The 25,613-nt window shown below is 40.9% G+C and overlaps 1 protein-coding gene across 5 annotated transcripts in view; it reads left to right on the top strand.

Annotated features, from left to right (window-relative positions):
* Positions 1–25,613, top strand: part of nf1a (neurofibromin 1a) — a 133,759-nt gene extending 108,146 nt beyond the window's left edge. For all 5 annotated transcript variants that reach the window (XM_084558070.1, XM_084558068.1, XM_084558069.1 and 2 more), the window contains 17 exons: positions 6,542–6,821; positions 7,000–7,214; positions 7,652–7,713; positions 7,802–7,943; positions 8,806–8,907; positions 9,345–9,485; positions 11,951–12,077; positions 13,901–14,032; positions 14,409–14,544; positions 15,292–15,452; positions 16,083–16,205; positions 16,304–16,422; positions 16,526–16,626; positions 23,346–23,488; positions 23,716–23,762; positions 24,236–24,452; positions 25,344–25,613. In XM_084558070.1, the coding sequence (XP_084414196.1) occupies positions 6,542–6,821; positions 7,000–7,214; positions 7,652–7,713; positions 7,802–7,943; positions 8,806–8,907; positions 9,345–9,485; positions 11,951–12,077; positions 13,901–14,032; positions 14,409–14,544; positions 15,292–15,452; positions 16,083–16,205; positions 16,304–16,422; positions 16,526–16,626; positions 23,346–23,488; positions 23,716–23,762; positions 24,236–24,452; positions 25,344–25,486 (2,391 nt within the window). In that variant the 3' untranslated portion in view covers positions 25,487–25,613. The remainder of the gene's footprint in view (positions 1–6,541; positions 6,822–6,999; positions 7,215–7,651; positions 7,714–7,801; positions 7,944–8,805; positions 8,908–9,344; positions 9,486–11,950; positions 12,078–13,900; positions 14,033–14,408; positions 14,545–15,291; positions 15,453–16,082; positions 16,206–16,303; positions 16,423–16,525; positions 16,627–23,345; positions 23,489–23,715; positions 23,763–24,235; positions 24,453–25,343) is intronic.

The following is a 25,613-nucleotide window of genomic DNA, read 5'->3' as shown; positions in this document are numbered from 1 at the left end:
CAAGACTGGACAGACATGGATGTGAGCTGTGACTTGACTAGTTGTTGGAGGGATACAATCACAAGGCAGTAATTTTTGCTTTCTTGTTTTTGCTTTGAAGTGCCTCAGAATTGTCATTTTACACACTTAAATTGTATGCAGCGTAAGTTCTGTTCAGATGTGGCATTACCATGCATCTTGGGTGATCCAATCACAACCTCTAACTACGCAGGTCAGCTCACACCAGGTAGAGAATGCATATTGATATAGTATTGATTTTAGTAAAAAAGTACCATAAAATTAATATATCCTAACAGCTGTAAAGGAGAAATATGGATCCTGTTTCTTTATGATACTGTAGGTATGTAATAAACTCTGAGCAGAGACTCCTTCACACAGCTGCACGCACCAAATTAAACTGAAGATACTGTTAACATTTTATCTAAACCCATAAATGGTTTCAGTCTTTGTCTTCATTGTTGTATTTTATTGACAGTTCAATCAGTAATACAAGAGATGCACTGTTGCAGAGCAATAATGAAAGAATGTTGAAAAATGCTTTCCAGACCACCTGCAAATGTGGTCCGAGCAGTCTGATCAATGTTTTTTGGGTGAATTTACACTTATACCTCAAGCTGTCCACGTATGTTAATACCAGATGTGAACAGGGCCTTACTTAAAGATTTCTTCAAGTTTCTTTCATTCCATTTGGTTTTGCAGGCTTTCGCACAAATACTGCTACTGTCAGCAGCCCAGGCTACTACATTTTGACAAGACATTTTAGGCAGTACTTATACTCATTACATTATTCATTACACCTAGTACTTAGTATTCATTGCAAAGAAGCCCAGTGTTACTACAGCATTTCTTTTTGTAATTATACTTAATTGCCAAGGATGATGAGTAAATGGAGGTTGGAGTTTAAAATGATGTACCAATTTGAATACTTATGTGAGAAATCTTAATTAAATATAATAATTACTTACATATTAATGGAAGATATAAATCCAAAGATTGAGTCACTCCTGTCTTACAGAAGCACAAGAGACAAGCTCATCCTCTCACTATCCATGATCTTTGTGCTCTGGATTCAAATTCAGGCTGCCACTCAGATAAACAAACGCAACATACACAGACAGACACAATGGAAAAGCCAGGTCCTGGCTCCTATTATGGCAGACACAAACATTGCACTGAATAGTGGGCATTGTCAAGACTATTGACTATGAAGAGCTCGTCTGGATTTAAGTTGAAGTGCTCTGTCCTCAGTCATCTTTACTAAGTTGTTGCACTGAATGTAAAAATATCAAATTAACGACTGTACATGGCACTTGGAACATGCATGAGTCTTTTGCTGGTGTTGTCCACAGGGTTACTCTCTTATATCATGGCAGCACAGCCTACTAACACAATGAAGCTTTGTCTACTGCTCTGTCTCTTTTTGTCACCCAGGCATTGAATAAAGACTATTTTGTAACTTGTTAGAATTGCGACCATTTTGTCATATGTAAAAATTCCGTATCCAAAGAGACACGTCCAGTACTTCACTGTACATTGGTTGAGTGATGCATTTGTCAGTATGTTGGTAGTCTTTTTAGTTTGTATTCTTATATATTTAGAAGTAATTTATGCTTTAGTTGAAGCGCCACCTACACGGAATGTAAACTAAAACTAAATCTGAAAGCTTCTTTTAAGGGCTGAATTTGCCCTCCAGAGTTGGTACAGTGCATCCAGAAAGTATTCACAGCGCTTCACTTTTTCTACATTTTGTTGTTACAACCTTATCCCAGAAAGGATTCATTTTTTCCTGAAAATTCTACACACAACACCCTATAATGACAATGTGAAAACGTTTTTTTGATATTTTTGCAAATTTATTAAAAATAAGAAATCACATGTACATAAATATTCACAGTCTTTGCTCAGTACTTTGTTGATGCACCTTTGATAGCAATTACAGCCTCAAGTCTTTTTGAATATGAGCCACACGCTTGAATTCCAGCATGGTTCTGTGACAGGATGCCACCTGTGCAACAAGTCCAGTCGTGAAATTTCCTTGCTACTAAATATTCCACAGTCAACTGCCAGTGGTATTAAAGTGGAAGCGATTGGGAACGACAGCGACTCAGCCACTTGGCGAGTGGCAGGCCACGTAAAATGTCAGAGAGGTGTCACCGGATACTGAGGTGCACAGAAGTAGCCAACTTTTTGCAGAGTCGATCTGCTACAGACCTCCAAACTTCATGTGGCATATTCAGATTAGCCCAAGAACAGTGTGAGAGCTTTCCGTGGACACTTCGGCATGTGGCACATTCTGGCAATCAAACTGCTAACTCTCTGATTTTTGGACAACCTGCTCTACTTACTGAGCCACAGCCTCTCATGCAGACACGTTCTCTGGAGTGATGAATCTCGCTTCTCTCTCTGGCAGTCTGATTGGTACGAATATGGGTTTGGTGGTTGCCAGGAGAACGGTACTTGTCTGACTGCATTGTGACAAGTGTGATGTTTAGTGGAGGTGGGATTATGGTTTGGGGTTGTATTTCAGGAGCTGGGCTTAGCCCCCTAGTACCAGTGAAAGGAACTCTTCAGTTCCTTCAGCATACTTAGAGATTTTGGACAATTCCTTGCTCCCAACTTTGTGGGAAGAGTTTGGAGATTGTCCCCTTCCTGTTCCAACATTACTGCGTCCTCACAAATGCGCTTCTGGAAGAATGGTCAAAAATTCCCACAAACACACTCCTAAACCTTGTGGAAAGCCTTCCCAGAAGAGTTGGCTGTTATAGCTGCAAAGGGTGAGCCAACATCATATTAATCCTAGGGCTGGGTGATAAAACGATAATGATATATATCGCGATAGACACGTGATCGATATCAATAGAAAATACGTTCGATAGAATCTTCGATAATTTCTCTTGAACTCCGTTAGAGAAAAATAGGACGAGAGTGGCTGCTCACTCGGTTAAGCAGGGATCCACGAGCAGCGGTTAGGAGTCGGTTAAGTTTCGTTTCTCTGCGTATTGTGCGTAAGTGAGTGAGTGTCTGGTCTGAGTGCCTTAGTTTGCTAGTGGTCAAGTCGGTTAGTACGTTTTGTTTCTCTGCCGAGTGAGATGTAAGTAGAGCCCGACCGATAAAGGATTTTGAAGGCCGATACCGATACAAATATTTGTTGGTTTTAAAAACCGATATTCCGATATATCGGCCGATATTTTTTTTTTTCAGAAACGCGCAAGAAAACATTAACAGATTTCCCTAACATTAGCTATTTGTAGTTATTTATGAGTTTTAACTAAAATAATATGATAATGCATCCCTTTACCTGCACTTTTTAAATTCTTTCCATCAAGCTACATCAAACCATTTTCAATCATCAGTTGCTGCCTGCCTTCTAAAACCTACTATTTAGCGATCTAAATCCATTATGTGACTCGTTAATGCTGCGGCTGAACGACAGTCTGCAACGCACACTTGGTGTCACTGGATTTCACACACGTGTAAAAGAAAAGCTAACTTTTATGCACAAGCTACGTTTGATACTTTTTCTCTATGTCTAAATGTTCACTCCTCGCAAGTCTAACTTACATTTTACAATGCAGGGACTGTAACTAGGGATATGCTAGTTATAAATACAGTAATCATTACAGTACTTTATTTAGGCAGAATAAGTTCGTTGTGGTTTCCAAGCTCATTAATGTTAACGTTAGCGGTCTTCCACTGATAGTGGCATTAGCTAGCTTTGTGGTTAGCTAGTCTATGATGAGCCATAATTTAGCAATGGATAACGTCATACTGCAAATTGTAAAACATACATTTTCAATATAACAGGCCAAGGAGAGATGATACGTCTCATTGCTATAACTGTCACGCTATAAAAGAAATACTTCAGTCACATTGTCAAAAGTTAAAAGGACAGTCAGTCAACTACACTGTAACAACGTAACGTAATTAGCTAATTCCGCTTCGCTCTCGGCTTATTTAACAGCAGCAAAACTGGACATGATAGTCACGAATTTTGTCATGCTTATTTGAGTTAAGAGAACTGATGGGGATGTTCTTTTAATTGTTATTCAAGCAATGTATGTCTCGTGACCAACTCACCATGAACACACTTCACCGATGATCTTACTCGCGGATAATTGGTTCTCTCTGCCGACCCTGGCTGGATCAGCACGAGTTATACACGAGTGTTGCCAACAGGGACGGTGTAGAGTGCCCTCTGGTGGACAAACTAAACTATACAACACCAACACTCATGACATGGTTGAAGTGTGTTTCGTTTTTATTTTATTTTTGAAATATTCATTTATCGGCCATTATAAATGCCGATACCGATAGTTTTGAAAATGCCTAATATCGGCCGATAATATCGGCCGGCCGATATATCGGTCGGGCTCTAGATGTAAGGTGTTTGAATGGTGCCGTTTATATCAATCAAACGTGGTATGACTCAACTGAGCCAGTTAAATAGACGTCTAGATTCATGATTCTTGAGTCGTCTTTGATGGCTGGTTGAACCGAATCTTTTTTCCCACCGCTACTGAATATTAATTAAAAATGAATTAAATGAGAATTAAATGCTATTGAGTATGTCATTGTTATCATTTTTAAAAAATTAAAGTGACGGGTAAAAATGGGTTATGACGGGATTTTTATGACCCTGTCAGTCAAAATGACAGGCAACGAAAAAGTCTAGCGCAACCTCTGATCAAGAGGTACACGCCAGCAGTACCATACGACAAGACAACATATAAAGAAATAACGGATGCAGTTCTGCACAGTTGATAAGTCTGGGTAGAATAGGTTAAAAAAAAAAAAAACTCAATAATTATTGATATCGACTGATATGAAACACTTACATCGTGATACATTTTTCAGCCATATCGCCCAGCCCTAATTAATCCCTATGGATCAAGAATGGGATGTCACTTAAGTTCATATTCATGTAAAGGTAAATGAGTGAATACTTTTGGCAATATAGTTTTGCCAATTCCTCTTTGCAGCACCTCTCAGGCTCCTTCAGTTTGGATGGGAAGCATCGGTGCACAGTCATTTTCAGATCTCTCCAGAGATGTTCAATCGGATTCAAGTCTGGACTCTGGCTGTGCAACTCAAGGACATTCACAGAGTTGTCCTGGAACCACTCCTTTGTCTGAGGACAAGCACTCTGGAGCAGGTTTTCATCCAGAATGTCTCTGAACATTGCTGCATTCATCTTTCCCTTTATCCTGACTAGTCTCCCAGTTTCTGTCGCTGAAAAACATCCCCAAAGCATGATGCTGCCACTGTAGGGATAGTATTGACCTGGTGATGAGCGGTGCCTGGTTTCCTCCAAACATGACGCCTAGTATTCACGCAAAATAGTTCGATCTTTGTCTCATCAGACCAAATAATTTTGTTTCTCATGGTCCGAGAGTCCTTCAGGTGCCTTTTGGCAAAATCCAGATGGGCTGCCATGTGTCTTTTACTAAGGAGTGACTTCCGTCTGACCACTCTACCGTATAGGCCGGATCGATGGATTGCTACAGAGATGGTTGTCCTTCTGGAACACATTTTATGCCACTTCCTCTCTCCACAGAGGACTACTGGAGCTCTGACATCAGGTTCTTGGTCACCTCCCTGCCTAGGGCCCTTCTCCCCCGTCGCTCAGCTTAGACGGTCGGAAGAGTCCTGGTGGTTCCAAACTTCTTCCATTTACAGATGTTGGAGTCCACTGTGCTCATTGGGACCTTTAAAGAAGCAGAAATCTTTATGTACCCATCACTAGATGTGTGCCTCAAGACAATCCTATCTCAGAGGTCTACAGACAATTCCTTTGACTTCATGCTTGGTTTGTGCTCTGACATGCATTGTCAACTGTGGGACCTTATATAGACAGGTGTGTGCCTTTCCAAATCATGTCCAATAAACTGAATTTACTACAGGTGGACTCCAATTAAGCTGTAGAAACATCTCAAGGATGATTAGTGGAAACAGGCAAAGGCTGTGAATACTTATGTACATGTGATTTCTTAGTTGTTGTTTTTTTTTTGTTTGTTTTTAATAATTTTGCAAAAATCAAAAAAAAAATCACATCGTCATGGGGTGTTGTGTGCAGAATTTTGAGAAAAAAAAATAATTTAATCCATTTTGGGATAAGGCTGTAAAATGTGTCAAAAGTGAAGCGCTGTGAATATTTTCCGGATGCACTGTAAATACCCAAAAAAATAATAATTTCTACATTTTTTTATACATTTCTGAATAAAAATGACTCAAAATATCAGCGGATTTTCACACAACTCTCGAAAATAGACAAAAAGAACCCAATCAGACACATGAAACAATGAGTAAGATATGCTTGTGTATTTGTTTATTCAGGAAAATGAACATATATTACATATGTTATATGTCACATATCTGAGAGGTGCAAAAGTAAGTGGTCCAAGAATTACACGTTAATTTCAAGGGAAATAAGGGAGTCCATCTATTCAAAAGTTTTCTAATCAATGCAATGAGACTCAGAAGAAGTGAGGTGCCTCGTTGTTTCTCATTTTCAGTGGTGATGTTCTTTTGTTCTTTGTGGCAGGTTATTGGTCGGATGTGTAAGATCATAGACAAGACATGTCTGTCACCAACACCCACACTTGAGCAGCACCTGATGTGGGATGACATTGCCATCTTGGCACGGTACATGCTCATGCTGTCCTTCAACAACTCCCTGGATGTTGCAGCACACTTGCCATACCTGTTCCATGTGGTGACTCTGCTTGTAGCCACTGGGCCACTGTCCCTCAGGGCCTCCACCCATGGTTTAGTCATCAACATTATTCACTCCCTCTGCACCTGCTCGCAGCTCAACTTCAGTGGTGAGGATGTACATGTTTGTTTGTGTTGTTTGTTAGTATTTATAAGTCTTTGTTGCACAGTAATCTTACCGTTCATGAAAAGAGAGCATGCAGTAACCACAGCGAATATACATACAACTATAAAATAAGCAACTTCCCACTAGAATAAATATCTCTTTTTTTTTGTTGAATAATCCAGAGGAGACCAAGCAGGTTCTGAGGCTGAGCCTGACAGAGTTCTCCCTGCCCAAGTTCTATCTGCTATTTGGCATCAGCAAAGTCAAGTCAGCTGCCGTCATTGCCTTCCGCTCCAGCTACAGAGACCGCTCTTTCTCACCGGGCTCATATGAGAGAGAGACCTTCGCCCTGTCGTCGCTGGAGACCGTCACTGAAGCCTTGCTGGAAATCATGGAGGTCAGCAGAGAAAGTCAAGCTTACTAAATATGTGTTTTCCACTTTCCCAATTGTTTTGCATGGGAAAACCCAGGGACCTCAGTGACAATTGGGTGACATGCTAAAAATAAATAACTAGAATCAAAATGTCCCTATACCTTGTCGGGATAACAACATTTATTACATTATATTCATATTATATTATTTGTTAAATACTGATTTATCAGTTTGATTGTGAAACAAAATAATGAAAGAAGTAGAACAAGACTGAAATGCAGCAAGTAATCTTAAACTTCACCAACTCCCCAGATAAAATGATTTGCTGCAATCCCCATACAGACGGCTACACATTTTATGTCACTTGTATTTCCAGTCTTGCCACTCCTGAAAAAGCTGTCTGCAGCTCAATGTGTGTGCATTTCTTTTCGTCTGTTTTCTCTGTGTTGTCTTTGCTCCAGGCTTGTATGAGGGACCTACCTACCTGTAAGTGGTTGGACCAGTGGACAGAGCTCGCACAGAAGTATGATCTCCCTCCATTCAATTTAATGCATTTGTGCTACCTACATGAGTTTTTGGTATGAATATATGTGGGCATTTTTGGATTCCAGGTTTGCATTCCAGTACAACCCATCTCTGCAGCCAAGAGCATTGGTGGTGTTTGGCTGTATCAGTAAGAGAGTAAGCCACGGCCAGATAAAGCAGATCATTCGAATTCTCAGCAAGGCCAGCCCCCTGCTCAGCATAGATCGGGTGAGATCTATTCCCTTTTGTACACCCCAATCTGTCACACCTGTGACCCATGAACATGACAGTGCTTCAGTTAATTAAAAGTCAATAGAAAGGACCCAGTACTTGTCCAAATGAGTGTAACGAGACTGCATGTATTGGGCTACTTTATTTTTATTTGTGAATTTCATTCACACCTCAGCCCCATCTTGTATGTCATCATCAGACAGATACATTATGGTTGCCTTGACATGTGCCAAATTCTAGAAACTTCAAAGGCCTTACGCCATTTTTTGAAATGCTTTATCAGCAGCCTGCTTTGTTCATTTCCCACCAAAAGAGGACTATGTTCTTGAAAACAAGGCACCAACAATTATTTTAAATTTAAACTGAGCATTACATTGTTCCTGGACAGTTTATTTACAAAACACTAAGGACTGTGTTGCTTCTATTCATTTTAAGTGGTTGAATTGATAATAATTGCTTCTTATAAGTTTAAATCTAGCAGTAGTCAATATTGCGCTAAAGTAGTCTTCACACTGCTTTATTTGTCATGTTTGTAACACCAATGTCATGCCAGTAAAGATTTTTTTGTTTTTGCTGATATGATAAGTAGGCTGAAGATCCTACTTTGTATTTGCAAAGTTAACACATTACACAGATGATTATGTGACCAGTGCAGGTTTAAGGTGGCCCTGTGCTCAAACTGAACTTCTAAAATGTGAATAGATATTTCAACAATATTGGGAAACTGTAGAAAGACATTGGTGTAAAAGATTATATAATTCTCAAATGTGATTGTGAATGATTGTAACAGCTGATAAGTTGCTCCACCACCCCTTTTGCTTCTGTTTAATTTCGTCCTTTCGTGCTCCCACTGACATAGGGTCTGGAGAGCTGCCTGAAGGGCCCCGACAATTACAACAGCCAAGTACTGATAGAGGCTACAGTGATTGCTCTGACCAAACTTCAGCCTCTACTCAGCAAGGTATACAAACACAGCTATTCCACAGACTAGTTTGAAAAATAAAGTTATTCAGACTGTACAAGTACATCATTAAAACCAGCTGCTGAATATGGACTCTGTAGCTCCTGGGGTATCCTGTGTTGTCTGACATGGGAACATTATCAGTGAATCCATTGAGTCATGTGGGTTGTGAGATACAAAACAGACTAGTTCTAGGGTTCCCTGAGCAAATGCAGTGATTTCAGTCATTTTAATGTTGTGGCTTATCACTGTAAAATGTCAAATTTGTGTTTAGTCTTTTTCTGCTTTTTCACAATTTGGTAAGACTCACATAGTTATATAGTGGTTTGGTGTGACTATCCCAGCAGTTGGTAATTATTACTGTTGGTGACATTAATAGCACAGCCTTCCCTTGCTATTTTTGATTCATGTCAAGCTCACTCTGTTGATGTTTGCAGGAGTCTCCTATGCATAAAGCTCTGTTCTGGGTGGCAGTAGCCGTGCTTCAGCTGGATGAAGTCAACCTGTACTCTGCTGGAACCGCTCTGTTGGAGCAGAATCTTCACACTCTGGACACAATGCGTGTCTTCAATGACAAGGTAAGACATATGTTATACACTACGTTTGGATGTTGTGTGGACTGTAGGCCACCAGTCCTGTCATAATACAAACCCTATATTCAGCTCCCCTAGGTTACACTGACAGGTGTTCAAGGACTTTTACGTGCAGGTTTTAGGGAATGTGATTAGATAAAATGTATTTCTTAAGGTAGAGTTCATCTGGGGAACATACAGTTGAAACCAGTTGAGAATGTTTTATTACTTTCTTCAAAATCAGAAGTTTACATACACAAGGATTACTATGTCTTTAAACAATGAAGGAAAGCCCTGATGATGATGTCATGGCTTTGGAAGCTTCTGATAGGTTAACAGACAACATTTGAGTTAATTGGAGGCACACCTGTGGATGTATTTTAAGGCTACACTTCAAACACACTGCTTCCTTGTTTGACATCATGGGATAGATATCAGGAAGAGAATTGTGGAGCTCCACAAGTCTGGTTCATCCTTGGGTACAATTTCCAGATGCTTGAAGGTGCCACGTTCATCTGTTCAAACAATTATACGCAAGTATAGACACCATGGGAATGTTCAGCCATCATACCGCTCAGGAAGGAGATGGGTTCTATGTCCCAGAGATGAATGTGTTTTTGGTCCAAAACGTGCAAATCAACCCCAGAACAAAAGCTAAAGACCTTGTCAAGATGATGGCTGAAGCTGGTAAGAGAGTGCCATTCTCCACAGTGAAACGAGTCCTGTACCGACATGGGCTGAAAGGCCACTCGGCGAGGAAGAAGCCATTACTCCAAAAGTAACATAAAAAGCCAGATTACAGTTTACAAATGCACACAGGGACAAAGACCTTAATTTTTGGAGGCATGTCCTGTGATCTGATGAAACTAAAGTGGAACTGTCTGGCCATTATTACCATCGTATGCCTGAGAACACCATCCTAACTGTGAAGTATGGGGGTGGTAGCATCATGTTGTGGGGCTGTTGCAGCAGGAGGAACTGGTGCACTTCATAAAATAGACGGCATCATGAGGAAAGAACATTATGTGGAAATATTGAAGCAACATCTCAAGACATCAGCCAGGAAGTTAAAGCTTGGGCGCAAATGGGTCTTCCAAATGGACAATGACCCTAAGCATACTGCCAAAGTAGTTACAAAGAGGCTTAAGGACAACAAAATCAATGTTTTGGAGTGGCCATCACAAAGCCCCGATCTCAATCCCATAGAAAATTTGTGGGCAGATCTGAAAAGGCGTGTGCAAGCCTACAACTCTGACTCGGTTACACAAGTTCTGTCAGGAGGAATGGACCAGAATTCCAGCAGACTATTGCGAGAAGCTTGTGGAAGGATACCCAAAACGTTTGACCCAAGTCATACAGTTTAAAGGCAATGCTACCAAATACTAAGGAAATGTATGTAAACTTCTGACTTTGAAGAAAGTAATAAAATATTCTCTAAGAAATTCTCTCTCTCATTATTGTGGCATTTAGCAAATAGAAATAATTTTGATAATCCTAACTGACCTAAAACAGGAGAGGTTTAGTCTGATTTAACTTCAGACAGTGAGGAAAAAATGTTTGTGTGTCTTTTAACACAGTGTATGTAAACTGTAGATTTAACCACCATACAGAACTGAACAGCCTAATCGAGTTGTTGAAGGATTTTGTTTTTTGCCAGACTGTGGTTGCACTGTTCAATTACCAATAAGCTTGAGTATGCTTACAGAGTATTTTTGAGAAAACACATTATGTGACTTCCATAGCCAGTTTCTCTCTGTGATCAGGGCGTCTGTGGTTCAATCCCATTTGTGTAAGTGAGCTTTTAGATGAGTCATTGTGACTGTAAAGTGTAAAATATAAAAAATATGTAAAAATATAAATACAAGACCATTTATTGAAACAGTCAGGTTGTTGATGTTCACACTGATATAATTCTATGATGTTAACACTTGCTATACACTGATATTGGGCAAGCTTTTTAAGTATGGGTTTGAAGTGATGCTACCTCAGTCGTCTTCTCTTGCTGTATGAGTAGTAAATGGTCTTGCTTTTATAGCGTTTTTCTACCTATTGGTACTCAAAGCGCTTTACAGTCATAGACACATCTACCCATTCGCTCACACAAGCACTCACACATTCACACACCAGTGCCACACACTAGGAGCAACTGGGGGTTCAGTGTCTTGCTCAAGGACACTTCGTCATGTGGCAATTTCCGGGGGATCGAACCGCTAACCCTCTGGTTCGTGGACAACCCGTTCTACCTATTGAGCCACAGCCGCCCCAGTGTTGAAGAAAAAAACAATCCGCAAACGTGTCAAGGCCAATGTCCTCTAACTTCAGAAGCACTGGACTCATCAAGAATATGACGAGAACTATGGTTGTGTGCTGAAAATTGTAAATGAAATTGTGCATGGAGTTTTTATTTTTTATAAAGAATACATAACATAATCTAACTTCCTTGCCACTTATTCTACTATTTGCTCCTTCAGAGTCCAGAAGAAGTGTTCATGGAAATCAGGCATCCTTTAGAATGGCACTGTAAACAGATGGATCACTTTGTGGGCCTCAACTTCAGTACCAACTTCAACTTTGCGCTGGTGGGCCACCTACTGAAAGGTAAAGCAGTGTATGATATTTGTAGATTTCATTGTTGCAGAGCATTACTTTCTACTGTGTTTTTATGTGTGACATCATCGACTAGTTGATGTTGACTTGACTTTCACCACATATTAGTCCACTTTAAAAAATCTGAAGTCGTTCGACCCCTAGTTGACACTTAAAGGATGATGTTCAGCTGCAGATTATCCAGACACTTAATTGTAATGATGGGAGAGCAATAGGGTGGTAATCACTGGGTACTTTTGGTTTGGGTGTTTTGCAAACAAGAGTGGGAATTATGGCTAGTAGTGGAAAACCCGGATCTTTTGAGGGATTCGGATCTGTCTGAGTCACTCACTTGTATGAGCCAGGTTTTGCGAATCACTTGAGTCACTTGACCCAAAATGGCCCGAGTGCGAAATAAAGTGTTTCCAGTACATTCACTCGAGACATAATAAAGCATAGTAAACACCTAATAAAGGATTATTACAGTTACCTGTTATTGCCATTTATCAGTTGTGATACATAGCCACTGAAAATCATATCAAGTGTCTTACATAAGCCTAAACCTAAAGCTCAAAATTGGAAAAAAAAGAATGAAAAAATGAACGAAAGAATATTTAATATTCTTATGGTCTAAAATGTACGTGGAGTGGATTCAGAGTAGGCTATTAATTCACTCAGAACATAGGCTTCAGTGAGATTCAGTATCATAATGTAACTAGGAGAAAACAGACATTCTTGTCTGTGATTACTAGTCTAAATTTTAAAATATGGTTATTTTTTCCGTCTTTAGACTGGCTATAGGCGGCAACAGATTAAGAGCATTTTTGTTTTCTCTGAGATGAGAATGATCCCTGAGTCAGTTAAGTTTCGTTTCTCTGCCGACCGAGTGAATGGCTGTTGACTCCCTGCTCTCGGTTAAGCAGGGACTCATGAGTAGCGAATCGGTCTCATGAGTAGCGAATCATACTCATGAGTAGCGAACCGGTCTCATGAGTAGCGAATCCGCATCGGACTCATGAGTAGTGAATCCGCTACAGATTCGCTACTCATGCTGGCTGAGTGCAGTTTGCACTGCTTGCTAGTGGTCAAGTCGGGTAGTACGTTTTGCTTCTCTACCGAGTGAGATAAAGGATGTTTGAATGGTGCTGTTTATTGATTATATATCAATCAAATGTGGTAGGACTCAACTGTAGGACTCATGATTCTTGAGTCTTCTTTGGTGGCCGGTTCAATGGAGCTGGATCCCGAATCTTTTTTCCACTGCTGATTATGTCAGACCGCAAGGATTTGCAGAAGATTGAGTGAAGTACTATTGAAATTTCCGCTTTCACAGCTTTAGCTTTCACATGCAGAGCCGTGGTTTTACCTCCTCCTCTGAGAATAGGACCAACTCATTGGGATTTAGTATAAGGAGGGCTCTGAGTTCTGCTGCACAATTGTCTATCAAGTAATGATTGCCAAAGCACATGAAGAAAGACTTAAGTTTTGCATTGAAGTGTTATTTATTATTTTATGTGGATTAAGTTTGGGTTCACTGCCAGGTTAAGTTTTCATCTGGTTTATAATTCACAATTCATTATTTCAATCACATAGTTAATAACTCAGATGAATTTGCTGTGAGTGTGAGTATGCACATAGAAAATGCTAAGGGTTTTGATTGAACTTTCAGTGTTTAGGAAAGGTAGTCAAACAGAGTGATAGTGACCGCACGTATGGGGTTGTCTAAGTGAAGGTCCTTCCTCAACATTCTGTTTTTGATTGTTTAAACTAGAATGTAACATTTGGAGTAGTGTCTGTCTTTATGTCACTGAATGTGTCTTAACTTGTCTCTACAGGTTACAGACACCCATCCCCCACAACAGTAGCGAGGACAGTGAGAATCCTGCACACACTGTTAGCTCTCATCAGCAAACATCTAAAATGTGACAAGTTTGAGGTCAGCACCCAGAGTGTGGCCTATTTGGCTGGTATGTAAACACACTTAATTTCCTGTACAACCTCATCTTTATATTTCAGCACTAAATTACACTTGAAAGCCTTATTATTTACTGCAGCTCCTGGTCATAAATCACTGGCATATTATACTACTGAAAATTTTAGAGTAGTGAAAAGTTTAGTGTAACATAATCTGGAAAAGCTGTATGGCTGCATGTGCAAAAATTGGGGCTCCGAGTACTACACCTACTACGCCTACTTTGTCAAAAGACGATGGGTCCTCAGTAGGCAAATACACATTAAATTCCAGAATTATTAACCCTTTTCTGATATAAAGGTTTTGTTGGTTTGAGTCTGCACTGCTCTCAGTGATCACTACCATTGCTGCTTTCTTGTTGTTTTGTGCAGCACTGCTCACTGTATCTGAGGAGGTCAGGAGTCGCTGCAGCCTTAAACACAGAAAGTCCCTGCTGATTTCCGACCTCTCCATGGATCCAGTACCCATGGACACCTATTCCAGTCACATCTCTGATCCCACTTGCAGGTGAGAAGATTAGTAAAGGGAGGAAACCAAGGGAAGAACAAAGTTTTCTGAGTCAGCATAATCAGACAGGATTGTTTAAATTTAGCATCCTCACAAGTTTGCTCATTTCAACATGCCGTCTTTCATTTACAGCAGTATGTAGTAGTACTTTTTGTAATGCAAAGTTTGGCCTCTGATCATTTAGCTTGGTCAGTGTAGGTAAATTAAAGTAGACATTATGACAGAACAAACTAGAGAAAAAGAACAGTAACATTGTTGTATGTCGTTGAGGTTGATGTATACGAAATTGGAAAGTAGATTGCCCTACAATCCCACTAATAAATAAACAAAAAGAAACAGGATCTCAATGGTTTGATTGCTGCTGCAATCACACTAACTAGAAGAAGCATTTCCTGGAGAAAATGCTGTGTACTATTGCCCCTCTGTGCAAGATGGCAGCAGCCAGCGTGTGTAACTTGCTGTGAATTAGGGAACGTAAAGTACTCAGGATGAGAGCATGGCGATTTTGCAGAAGTGTAGCTATGTAACTGGGCACATTCTGCGTTATCGTGACATGAGCTAACATGAGCTGAACATTTTTGGAGAGACTTTAAAAACGAGTCCCTGCTCTCTGTCCCAGGAGCATGGGGGAAGAAAACAATATCAGTGATGATAGTAGTTATATTCAAGGAGAGTACCACAGAACTTTCGTCATGTTCAATGATGTTGTAGCATGCTATTTAAACTTGGTCTGTTTTCCTTTTTCAGAACTCTGCAAGAGACTCAGCCATGGACGTCACCTCAGGTTTCAGAGCGCTACCTTTCAGCCCATCACTACCCTACGATGGGTCAAATCAGCCCCCGAACACGGAAGTCCATGAGCCTAGACATGGGCCAGCCCTCACAGGCCAACACCAAGAAGCTCCTGGGTATGGCTTAATCGTATTTCTTCAAAGAATTGCAACTGCTTACATTTATCTTAGCAGCAGAAGGTAACAGGGATTTATTAGAAGCAGGCTTGTATTAGAGGAATGCCTTTATTTTTGATTCTTTCTATTTGGAAACTTTATGTTTGGTCATATTTTAGACACATTAAGTCTCATTTTGATTCACTTATGTTAGCTCCTTTAAAGTTAGTATATAACACTAATACAAAATCAACGCTTTCGGATATGCACACAGCCAAAAAAAAGAGCCAAAGGAAGAGAAACGATTATGACTGTAGCCTACATGAAAAACACAGTGAAGATTTTCACACTAAGCTGTGCCAATAAATTATCTAAATAACATGAATAAAATATTTAATATTTAATTTATTTGTTCATTTTAGTTTTCCCATTTTGTAGTGTAAACACTAGAAGACACACTTTCATGGTCAACACAAATTAATTGTCAGAGACCTGACTTTTTATTTGTCCATGGCCGTTTTATTTATTTTTTTTACCTTGAAGTACAGTGTATGCTTTTTGTAGTGGCTTTCCATAGTGGTATCATCCAAGTGATATCTATGTTAAAGCTCTAGATTATAAATGTATGGTTTATGCTTGCGTCTTTTTCAGGTACCAGGAAAAGCTTCGATCATCTCATATCAGACTCCAAAGCACCAAAGAGACCAGAAATGGAGTCTGGTATGACTACCCCTCCGAAGATGAGACGTGTAGCAGAAAATGACTATGAAATAGGTGAGAGTACACAACAGAGTAATGGTGTTGGTACACCCTCCTATGATATGGTTCAGAAGTTTGAGGAGATATCTAATGCCTCTGTATAATAATTACAGAAACACAAAGAATTGGAAACTCTCATCTTCGCAAGGTGTCTGTATCGGAGTCCAACGTTCTACTGGATGAGGAAGTGCTGACCGACTCAAAGATCCAGGCTCTGCTGCTCACTGTGCTGGTGAGGAAACACACCGCACATTTATAAAGTTTGCTTAAAATACCGTTACTTTTCATTTTTTGATTTGTGATTCTTTTTAACAGACTGTTGCTTTGTTTTCTAGGCCACCCAGGTCAAATACACGACGGATGACTTTGATCAGCGAATTCTGTATGAGTACTTGGCTGAAGCTAGCGTTGTCTTCCCAAAGGTTTTTCCAGTTGTGTAAGCAGCCAATACATTTCCTTTTGCTTGGTTGTTCAGATTTACGTTTTTAATACATATGGAGTTGAAATTCTTAGTTAATGTGTAATATCGTGTTCTTCATGAGTACATCTGAATTGGGATGCAAGTGGGACCTATCCAAAATACCCCCAGCCCATTTAAATACTTCAAAAAATTTAAGCAGGTTATCTCTGGTCACATGGCTTCTTAGGGCATTCTTCTGCCGGTGTTTATCTCAGGTTGAGTGTGTTTTGGTCAGCCAAAATTTGGATCAGATCAAATTATCCTGTGGACAATTTGGTCATATTCTTTATAGTGTTAAACGGCATAATCTTGCTCTTAGATTACCCTCACACTAGTTTTATAAAATTAAACCACCATTGAAAATGAAAGTGTAAATGAATGGTTCTGTATTGGGAGTACTGCCCCTCAGTCTATGCTAACAGACAGTAACACCTGATGCCATGTGAATATGTGATAACAATCAGTGACCCTTGCTGCCCGTATACAGTATCTAAGTTCCTCACACAAGGCATTAACATGTGTCGTGGGTGATCTGATCACAAGTGGACAGTTCTACATACAGTTAGATCATTGTTTTTTGGACATTAAGAGTCTGCAGTTTAAGCCTAAATTCATTATTTAACTATTACTTGATTATGTTTTGATAAACAGCTAAAGTGACAAAACATGTGTCCAAACAAATATGGGCCTAACTGTGTATGTATTCACTCCTGGAATTCAGAATTCATATCCACACGTGTGACCACTTGGATCTCAGCTCAGCACGCCAATGAAGATATCATGTTTTTTGTGCATAATGATACTGCTGAAAACAATCTTCTGTGAAACGTCCATAAGAAAGAAAAAGAGACAGAAGAATATATAGTATATACATAGGAATGCTAGTAAGGTTCACTAGTGTCCGTTAACATGAATAACATGGAGTTATCTGTTGCACAAAGGTGAGTTGTTGTACAGCTGGATCAATCTGTTGGAGAATGAGCTCCCCTGCGCCTTTATTATCTGGTGTAGTGGATGAGATGGAATGTCCATGATGGAGAGCAGTTTGTCCAGTGTCGTCCTATCCCCTCACTGGGACAAAAGACTCCAACTCATTGCCAATAACATGACCAGCCTTTCGGATCAATTTGTCAATCCTACTTATGTCCTTTTTGCTGGTGCTGCTCCCCCATCAAACCACAGCAAAGTACAGGGCGCTCGCAACAAGACTGGTACAGGCTGGACAGAATGGTAGAAAGTCACCAGCAATTTGCTGCATACATTAAAAGACCTAAGCTTCCTCAGGAAGTACAGTCTACTCAGGCCCTCCTTGTACACATCATCGCTGTTGTCCCTCCAGTCCAGTCTGCTGTTCATGTGGACTCCCAGGTACTTATAGTGGTCCACCACTTCCAGCTCCAGACCCTGGATGGTGATGGGCTCCACTGGTGTCCTCTTCCTCCTGAAGTCGATGACCAGTTCCTTGGTCTTGCCCACATTCAGGAGTAGGTAGTTTGCCTGGGACCATTCAACAAGTCTCCGATCAGTGTCCTATACTCCTCCTCCTGTCCATCTCTGATACACTTAACCACTACAGAGTTGTCAGAGAACTTCTGCAGGGAAAAAGTAACTCCACATGGCTAATTTCCTTCCAACAGTAAGAACACATGTCTAACCAAATTAGACATGGCCCACTCCTATCAGTAATTTAATTCACCTTTTATTTTTTATTTTTTTAAATTAACAACTACAAGGACAAAATATATTTTAAAGCCCCTTGCCCATGAATAGACAGCGTTGTTACAGTGAAAAATGAAAAGAGGCAAAATTCCTCTTAAGCAGAGGACATCAGTTTAGTAGGACGTCCTTTAGTGTGGCCCAAATATGCATTGTGCTTAAAGAATGTAGTCATACAGTCAGGTCCATAAATATTGGGACATCGACACAATTCTAATCTTTTTGGTTCTATACACTACCACAATGGATTTGAAATGAAACGAACAAGATGTGCTTTAACTGCAGACTTTCAGCTTTAATTTGAGGGTATTTACATCCAAATCAGGTGAACGGTGTAGGAATTACAACAGTTTGTATATGTACCTCACACTTTTTAAGGGACCAAAAGTAATGGGACAAATTAACAATCATAAATCAAACTTTCACTTTTTAGTACTTGGTTGCAAATCCTTTGCAGTCAATTACAGCCTGAAGTCTGGAACGCATAGGCATCAACAGACCCTGGGTTTCATCGCTGGTGATGCTCTGCCAGGCCTCTGCTCCAACTGTCTTCAGTTCCTGCTTGTTCTTGGGGCATTTTCCCTTCAGTTTTGTCTTCAGCAAGTGAAATGAATGCTCAATTGGGTTCAGGTCAGGTGATTGACTTGGCCATTGCATAGCATTCCACTTCTTTGCCTTAAAAAACTCTTTGGTTGCTTTCGCAGTATGCTTCGGGTCATTGTCCATCTGCACTGTGAAGTTCTGTCCAATGAGTTCTGAAGCGTTTGGCTGAATATGAGCAGATAATATTGCCCGAAACACTTCAGAATTCATCCTGCTGCTTTTGTCAGCAGTCACATCATCAATAAATACAAGGGAACCAGTTCCATTGGCAGCCATACATGCCCACGCCATGACACTATCACCACCATGTTTCACTGATGAGGTGGTATGCTTTGGATCATGAGCAGTTCCTTTCCTTCTCCATACTCTTCTCTTCCCATCACTCTGGTACAAGTTGATCTTTGTCTCATCTGTCCATAGGATGTTGTTCCAGAACTGTGAAGGCTTTTTTAGATGTTGTTTGGCAAACTCTAAACTGGCCTTCCTGTTTTTGAGGCTCACCAATGGTTTACATCTTGTGGTGAACCCTCTGTATTCACTCTGGTGAATTCTTCTGTTAATTGTTGACTTTGACGCACATACACCTACCTCCTGGAGAGTATTCTTGATCTGGCCAACTGTTGTGAAGGGTGTTTTCTTCACCAGGGAAAGATTTCTTCGGTCATCCACCACAGTTGTTTTCCATGGTCTTCCGGGTCTTTTGATGTTGCTGAGCTCACCGGTGCGTTCTTTCTTTTTAAGAATGTTCCAAACAGTTGATTTGGCCACACCTAATGTTTTTGCTATCTCTCTGATGGGTTTGTTTTGATTTTCAGCCTAATGATGGCTTGCTTCACTGATAGTGACAGCTCTTTGGATCTCATATTGAGAGTTGACAGCAACAGATTCCAAATGCAAATAGCACACTTGAAATGAACTCTAGACCTTTTATCTGCTCCTTGTAAATGGGATAATGAGGGAATAACACACACCTGGCCATGGAACAGCTGAGCAGCCAACTGTCCCATTACTTTTGGTCCCTTAAAAAGTGTGAGGCACATACACTATATTACCAAAAGTATTCGCTCACCTGCCTTTACTCATTCTATGAACTGAAGTGCCATCCCATTCCTAACTCATAGAATTCAATATGATGTCGGTCCACCTTTTGCAGCTATTACAGCTTCAACTCTTCTGGGAAGACTGTCCACAAGGTTGAGGAGAGTGTTTATAGGAATTTTTGACCATTCTTCCAAAAGCGCATTGGTGAGGTCACACACTGATGTTGGTCGAGAAGGCCTGGCTCTCAGTCTCCGCTCTAATTCATCCCAAAGGTGTTCTATCGGGTTCAGGTCAGGACTCTGTGCAGGCCAGTCAAGTTCATCCACACCAGACTCTGTCATCCACGTCTTTATGGACCTTGCTTTGTGCACTGGTGCACAGTCATGTTGGAAGAGGAAGGGGCCCGCTCCAAACTGTTCCCACAAGGTTGGGAGCATGGAATTGTCCAAAATGTTTTGGTATCCTGAAGCATTCAATGTTCCTTTCACTGGAACTAAGGGGCCAAGCCCAGCTCCTGAAAAACAACCCCATACCATAATTCCTCCTCCACCAAATTTCACAGTTGGCACAATGCAATCTGAAATGTACCGTTCTCCTGGCAACCTCCAAACCCAGACTCGTCCATCAGATTGCCAGATGGTAAAGCGTGATTCATCACTCCAGAGAACGCGTCTCCACTGCTCTAGAGGCCAGTGGCGGCGTGCTTTACACCATTGCATCCGACGCCTTGCATTGCACTTGGTGATGTGTGGCTTGGCTACAGCTGCTCGGCCATGGAAACCCATTCCATGAAGCTCTCTGCGTACTGTACTTGGGCTAATCTGAAGGTCACATGAAGTTTGTAGCTCTGTAGCAATTGACTGTGCAGAAAGTCGGCGACCTCTTTGCACTATGCGCTTCAGCATCCGCTGACCCCTCTCCGTCACTTTACGTGGCCTACCACTTCGTGGCTGAGTTGCTGTTTTTCCCAAACGCTTCCATTTTGTTATAATAGAGCTGACAGTTGACTGTGGAATATTTAGGAGCGAGGAAATTTCACGACTGGATTTGTTGCACAAGTGGCATCCTATGACAGTTCCACGCTGGAATTCACTGAGCTCCTGAGAGCGGCCCATTCTTTCACAAATGTCTTGTTTCACAGTCTGCATGCCTGAGTGCTTGAATTTATACACCTGGGGCCAGGCCAAGTGATTAGAACACCTGATTCTGATCATTTGAATGGGTGAGCGAATACTTTTGGTAATATAGTGTATATAAACTGTTGTAATTCCTACACCGTTCACCTGATTTGGATGTAAATACCCTCAAATTAAAGCTGAAAGCCTGAAGTTAAAGCACATCTTGTTCGTTTCATTTCAAATCCATTGTGGTGGTGTATAGAACCAAAAAGATTAGAATTGTGTCGATGTCCCAATATTTATGGACCTGACTGTATGTGGCCCAGGCCACCTTCAAATGTGGCTTGAGAAATCAGATTTGTACTTGTACACTGCCGGTCAAAAGTTTTAGAACACCCTAATTTTTCAAGTTATTTCTTGTAATTCAAGTCATGCAAGTCCAATGAATAGCTTGAAATGGTACAAAGGTAAGTACTGAACAGCCAGAGGTTAAAAAAAAAAAAAAGGTTTGGTTACCCAAAATTGAAAAATAATGTACATTTCAGAATTACACAAAAAGGACTCTTTCAGGGAACATGAAGTGGGTTTACAATTTAAAGCTGTTCTGCAGCAATGAAAGTTGAATCAGCCTTGAAAGCTGATGCTACTAATTCCTACAGGTGTTCCAACTTTTCTTGATTACTTACAACCCCCTCTGTCTGCATAAAAGTAGTGTTGGAACACACTGTGGTACCCGACCCTCATGAGCATCAGGTGAACAGTATTGTACTGCAGAAAGTAGTGTGTTGCTACAAAAATGGTGAGAAAAAGGCAATTAACAATGGAAGAGAGACAGACCATCATAACACTTAAAATGTAGGTCTTTCCTACAGGGAAAATGCAAAGAAAGTCAAGGTGTCAGTGAGTACAGTTTTCTTCACCATCAAAAGGCACTCAGAAACTGGGGGAAACTCTGACAGGAAGAGGTCTGGCAGACCCAAAGCCACAACTGAATCAGAGGACAAGTTTCTGAGAGTTAACAGCTTGTGTGATAGGACACAGCTTCAAGCACAGCTTAATAGTGGTCGTAGTAAGCAAGTCTCAGTTTCAATTGTGAAGAGAAGACTTCGAACTGCAGGTTTGACAGGACGAGTTGCAGCAAGAAAGCTATTGCTAAGATGTCAGAATAAGACAAAGAGGCTCGCCTGGGCCATGAAACACCGCCATTGGACTACTGAAGACTGGAAGAAGGTATTATGGACTGATGAATCAAAATTTCAAATCTTCGGTTCATCACGCAGGATCTTTGTACGCCGTCGAGTAGGCGAGAGGATGGTTCCACAGTGTGTGACATCAACTGTCAAACATGGAGGAGGAAGTGTGATGGTCTGGGGCTGTTTTGCTGGATCCAGGGTCGGTGACTTGTACAGAGTGAGAGGCACCCTGAACCAAAACGGCTACCACAGCATTCTGCAAAAATTGATTCCATAATTTCTTTTTCAACTCAAATTGATTATTTGTTCTATGCTTTCATTTCAGAGTGCAATGAGACACTAAACTGAATAATTTTCAGTAAAAAAAAAAACGGGAAAAAGTGTGGTGTTCTAAAACTTTTGACCGGTAGTGTATGTGATAAGAGTTTCCATGGTAAAAAGTACAAACGGTGAAAAAGAAAAGCAGTGGTTTGTTAGCAGTGTTGTAGAGCAAGTAATGAGAGAGGAAAGCACTTTTTAAAGAGCTCTGGCAGGAGAACATTATCAGTCATCATTTGCCCAAAGAAGCTGAACTGTCCGACTCCCTGATTAAAGTAGCAACAGCACCTCTAGGGGTCTGGACGGCATTGAGATTTTCAAACACAGTCATTTTTTGCCTATAAATGAATTCTTCGATTCAACTGTGAAGTTTGGAAGTCTTGGTGGAAGGTTAGGGAGAATAAATGTCACACAAGGAAACACTTTTTGAGTTTTCACATCTGTATCACCTAATATAACCCCACTTTATATACCTCGTGTGGTTTTCTCTGTTCATATGCTTCAGATGTGAGATAAAGCACAAGTTTAACTGCTGGCGAGCGAAGTGTCAGGCTAAAAATACTGTTGCTGTTAGAATAATTAGAGGTGTCATTTTATCCAAGCCACATTACAAGTGTTTGTGTTTATGCATATGAAGAGTGCCATTTATTCGGAATTGACTATAGCTGTTGGTTTGTGTGTCTGTGTGTCTGTATGTCCTCCTCAGCCACAACCTGCTGGACTCCAAGATCAACACTGTGCTGTCCATGTGCCAGGACATCAACCTCTTAAACCCCGTTCATGGTATTGTACAGAGTGTGGTGTACCATGAGGAGTCACCCCCCCAGTACCAGCCTTCCTATTTACAAAGTAATGGACGCTGACATTTTCATATTGTTCCAATTAAACATGTTATCTCCACTGGTTCTACACTTAGGACTCAACCTGCTACCTAAAATTAGATGTACACTGAATCTGACATAAGAAATGGATACTACTGTTGAGGTTTTACCGTATAAGTAAGCAATTACAAAGAACCACCTTGGTCTTCGATACCATCCCCTCTCATCTCTTGCCTACGTCCCTTATCTCTCCAGGCTTTGGCTTTAATGGACTTTGGCGGTTTGCTGGACCATTCTCTAAGGTATGACTAATGTTTCCTCCTGTCATTTTTTATTTTTTAAGCCGCTCTTGGCAACCTTTCAGGAGAGATTCAGCTGACTAAGCAGTTACTTTGGTGTACATCATTTATTTATCATGTATTTCCATTTGTAACACAGACTTATTGACTCATGACCACATATCTATCTCCACATACAGCAAATGCCTCTGTTGCTGAGAAACTAAAACACCATGTTAAATCAAGCAATCAATTAAGAATCATAGAGTTTGTGGTGGTACAGTGGTGTAGTGGTTAGCACTGACGCCTCACAGCAAGAAGGTTGAAGTCCAAAGACCTGCACGTTAGGTTAACTGGTGATTCGAAACTGGCCGTACCGGTGGATCGCCACTACTGTTAATCCAGTCAGTACTGTTATTAGACATGAATAACACTCCTCAGCCTCACGTGTCTCATTTTCTCTCCTCCATACACACACACACACACTATCCCTGCAGCAAACACAGATACCAGACTATGCCGAGCTGATCGTCAAGTTTCTGGAGGCATTGATTGACTGCTACCTGCCAGCTGCTGATGAAGAGCGAGGGGAGGAGCAGCTAAGGACGCCCACTTCCCCCTATCCCCCCACCAGCCAGAGCCAGCTAAGCATCACTGCCAACCTCAACCTGTCTAATTCCATGACCTCACTAGCCACCTCACAGCACTCACCAGGTCTCTCTCTCCCACACACATGCTCCCGTACTCCGACTGTTTCTGTGGACTAAATAGTAAATGTAGACTCTTTAAAATATTGGTGTCTGAGTGTTTGTATTAAGTGACAAAAGGATTCAGCGAGAACTCATTTGTTTTAGTAGAATTACTAGACTTTCACATACTGTATAGTATGTATATGCCATAGATGCATATACCACATAATTTGTGGTGGTGTGGAGTCATGCAGATAAAAGATTTTTCCCAGGAAAAAACTTCTAAACTAACGAAGTGGTCAGTAATTTATCAAGAGTCAGCAATTGCATTAGATCAACCTAAATGGAAAGTCAGGCCTCTGTTAGTGACTAGTCATCAAAGAAGCTGCACTGTGACCGAAAACAAAGAGCAAATCGTTCAAGCTACATAAAGTTATTGGTTAAAAGACATTGCCTTCCAGCATCTTTTCAAAACAAAGTAGTACGTGACTGAGAAGTCAAAGGGATCAGAGTAGGCATTCGATGGGCCTGCAGTAGGTGACGTTGCCTGCACAAAGACCCTGGGGCAGATATTCCAATCCTACTGAGCTCCCACAGATCTGAACCGTTTTGATGTAATAGATCCACCACAGGCTGTCTTAAACTGCTCATACTGTATGTGCCAGTTAAGAATATACAGTATATTTCATACTCTGTTGTGCACGAAATATTTACTACAATAAATGGATGAGATGAGTCACAAGGGTCATGACCAACAGAGGATCAATAGGCTACTGTAATTTTGCAAATCATACTACTGCAGGAAAGCATTTAAAATGAATGTGCTGTTAAACGGAATGTTTTAAGGTTGACTGAGAAAGAAAATTTGGTAGGAAATCTTTTGATGCAGTGCGTTCTCACTGTTGTTGTCGTCCAGGTGTGGATAAGGAGAATGTCCAGCTGTCCCCAAGCTCTGCCCTGTCCAGTGGAGGTCGCACTCGCCATGGTTCGGCAAGTCAGGTGCAGAAGCAACGCAGTGCCGGCAGCTTCAAAAGACCCAGCATCAAGAAGATTGTGTGATCAGCCAGAGGACACCAACCCACGCACATCCTCGTCCACTTCCTCCATCTCTCTGCCCCTCCCCAGGCTACACTCCACATTTACTCCTCATTTCGTCCTTGTTCTTCATGGATGTTCTTTTGGCATG

Source organism: Chelon labrosus, assembly GCF_963514085.1.
Source record: "Chelon labrosus genome assembly, chromosome: 13".
Classification (NCBI taxonomy): domain Eukaryota; kingdom Metazoa; phylum Chordata; class Actinopteri; order Mugiliformes; family Mugilidae; genus Chelon; species Chelon labrosus.
Note: the sequence above shows the minus strand (reverse complement) of the source record. Positions and strands in the feature narration are given on the sequence as shown.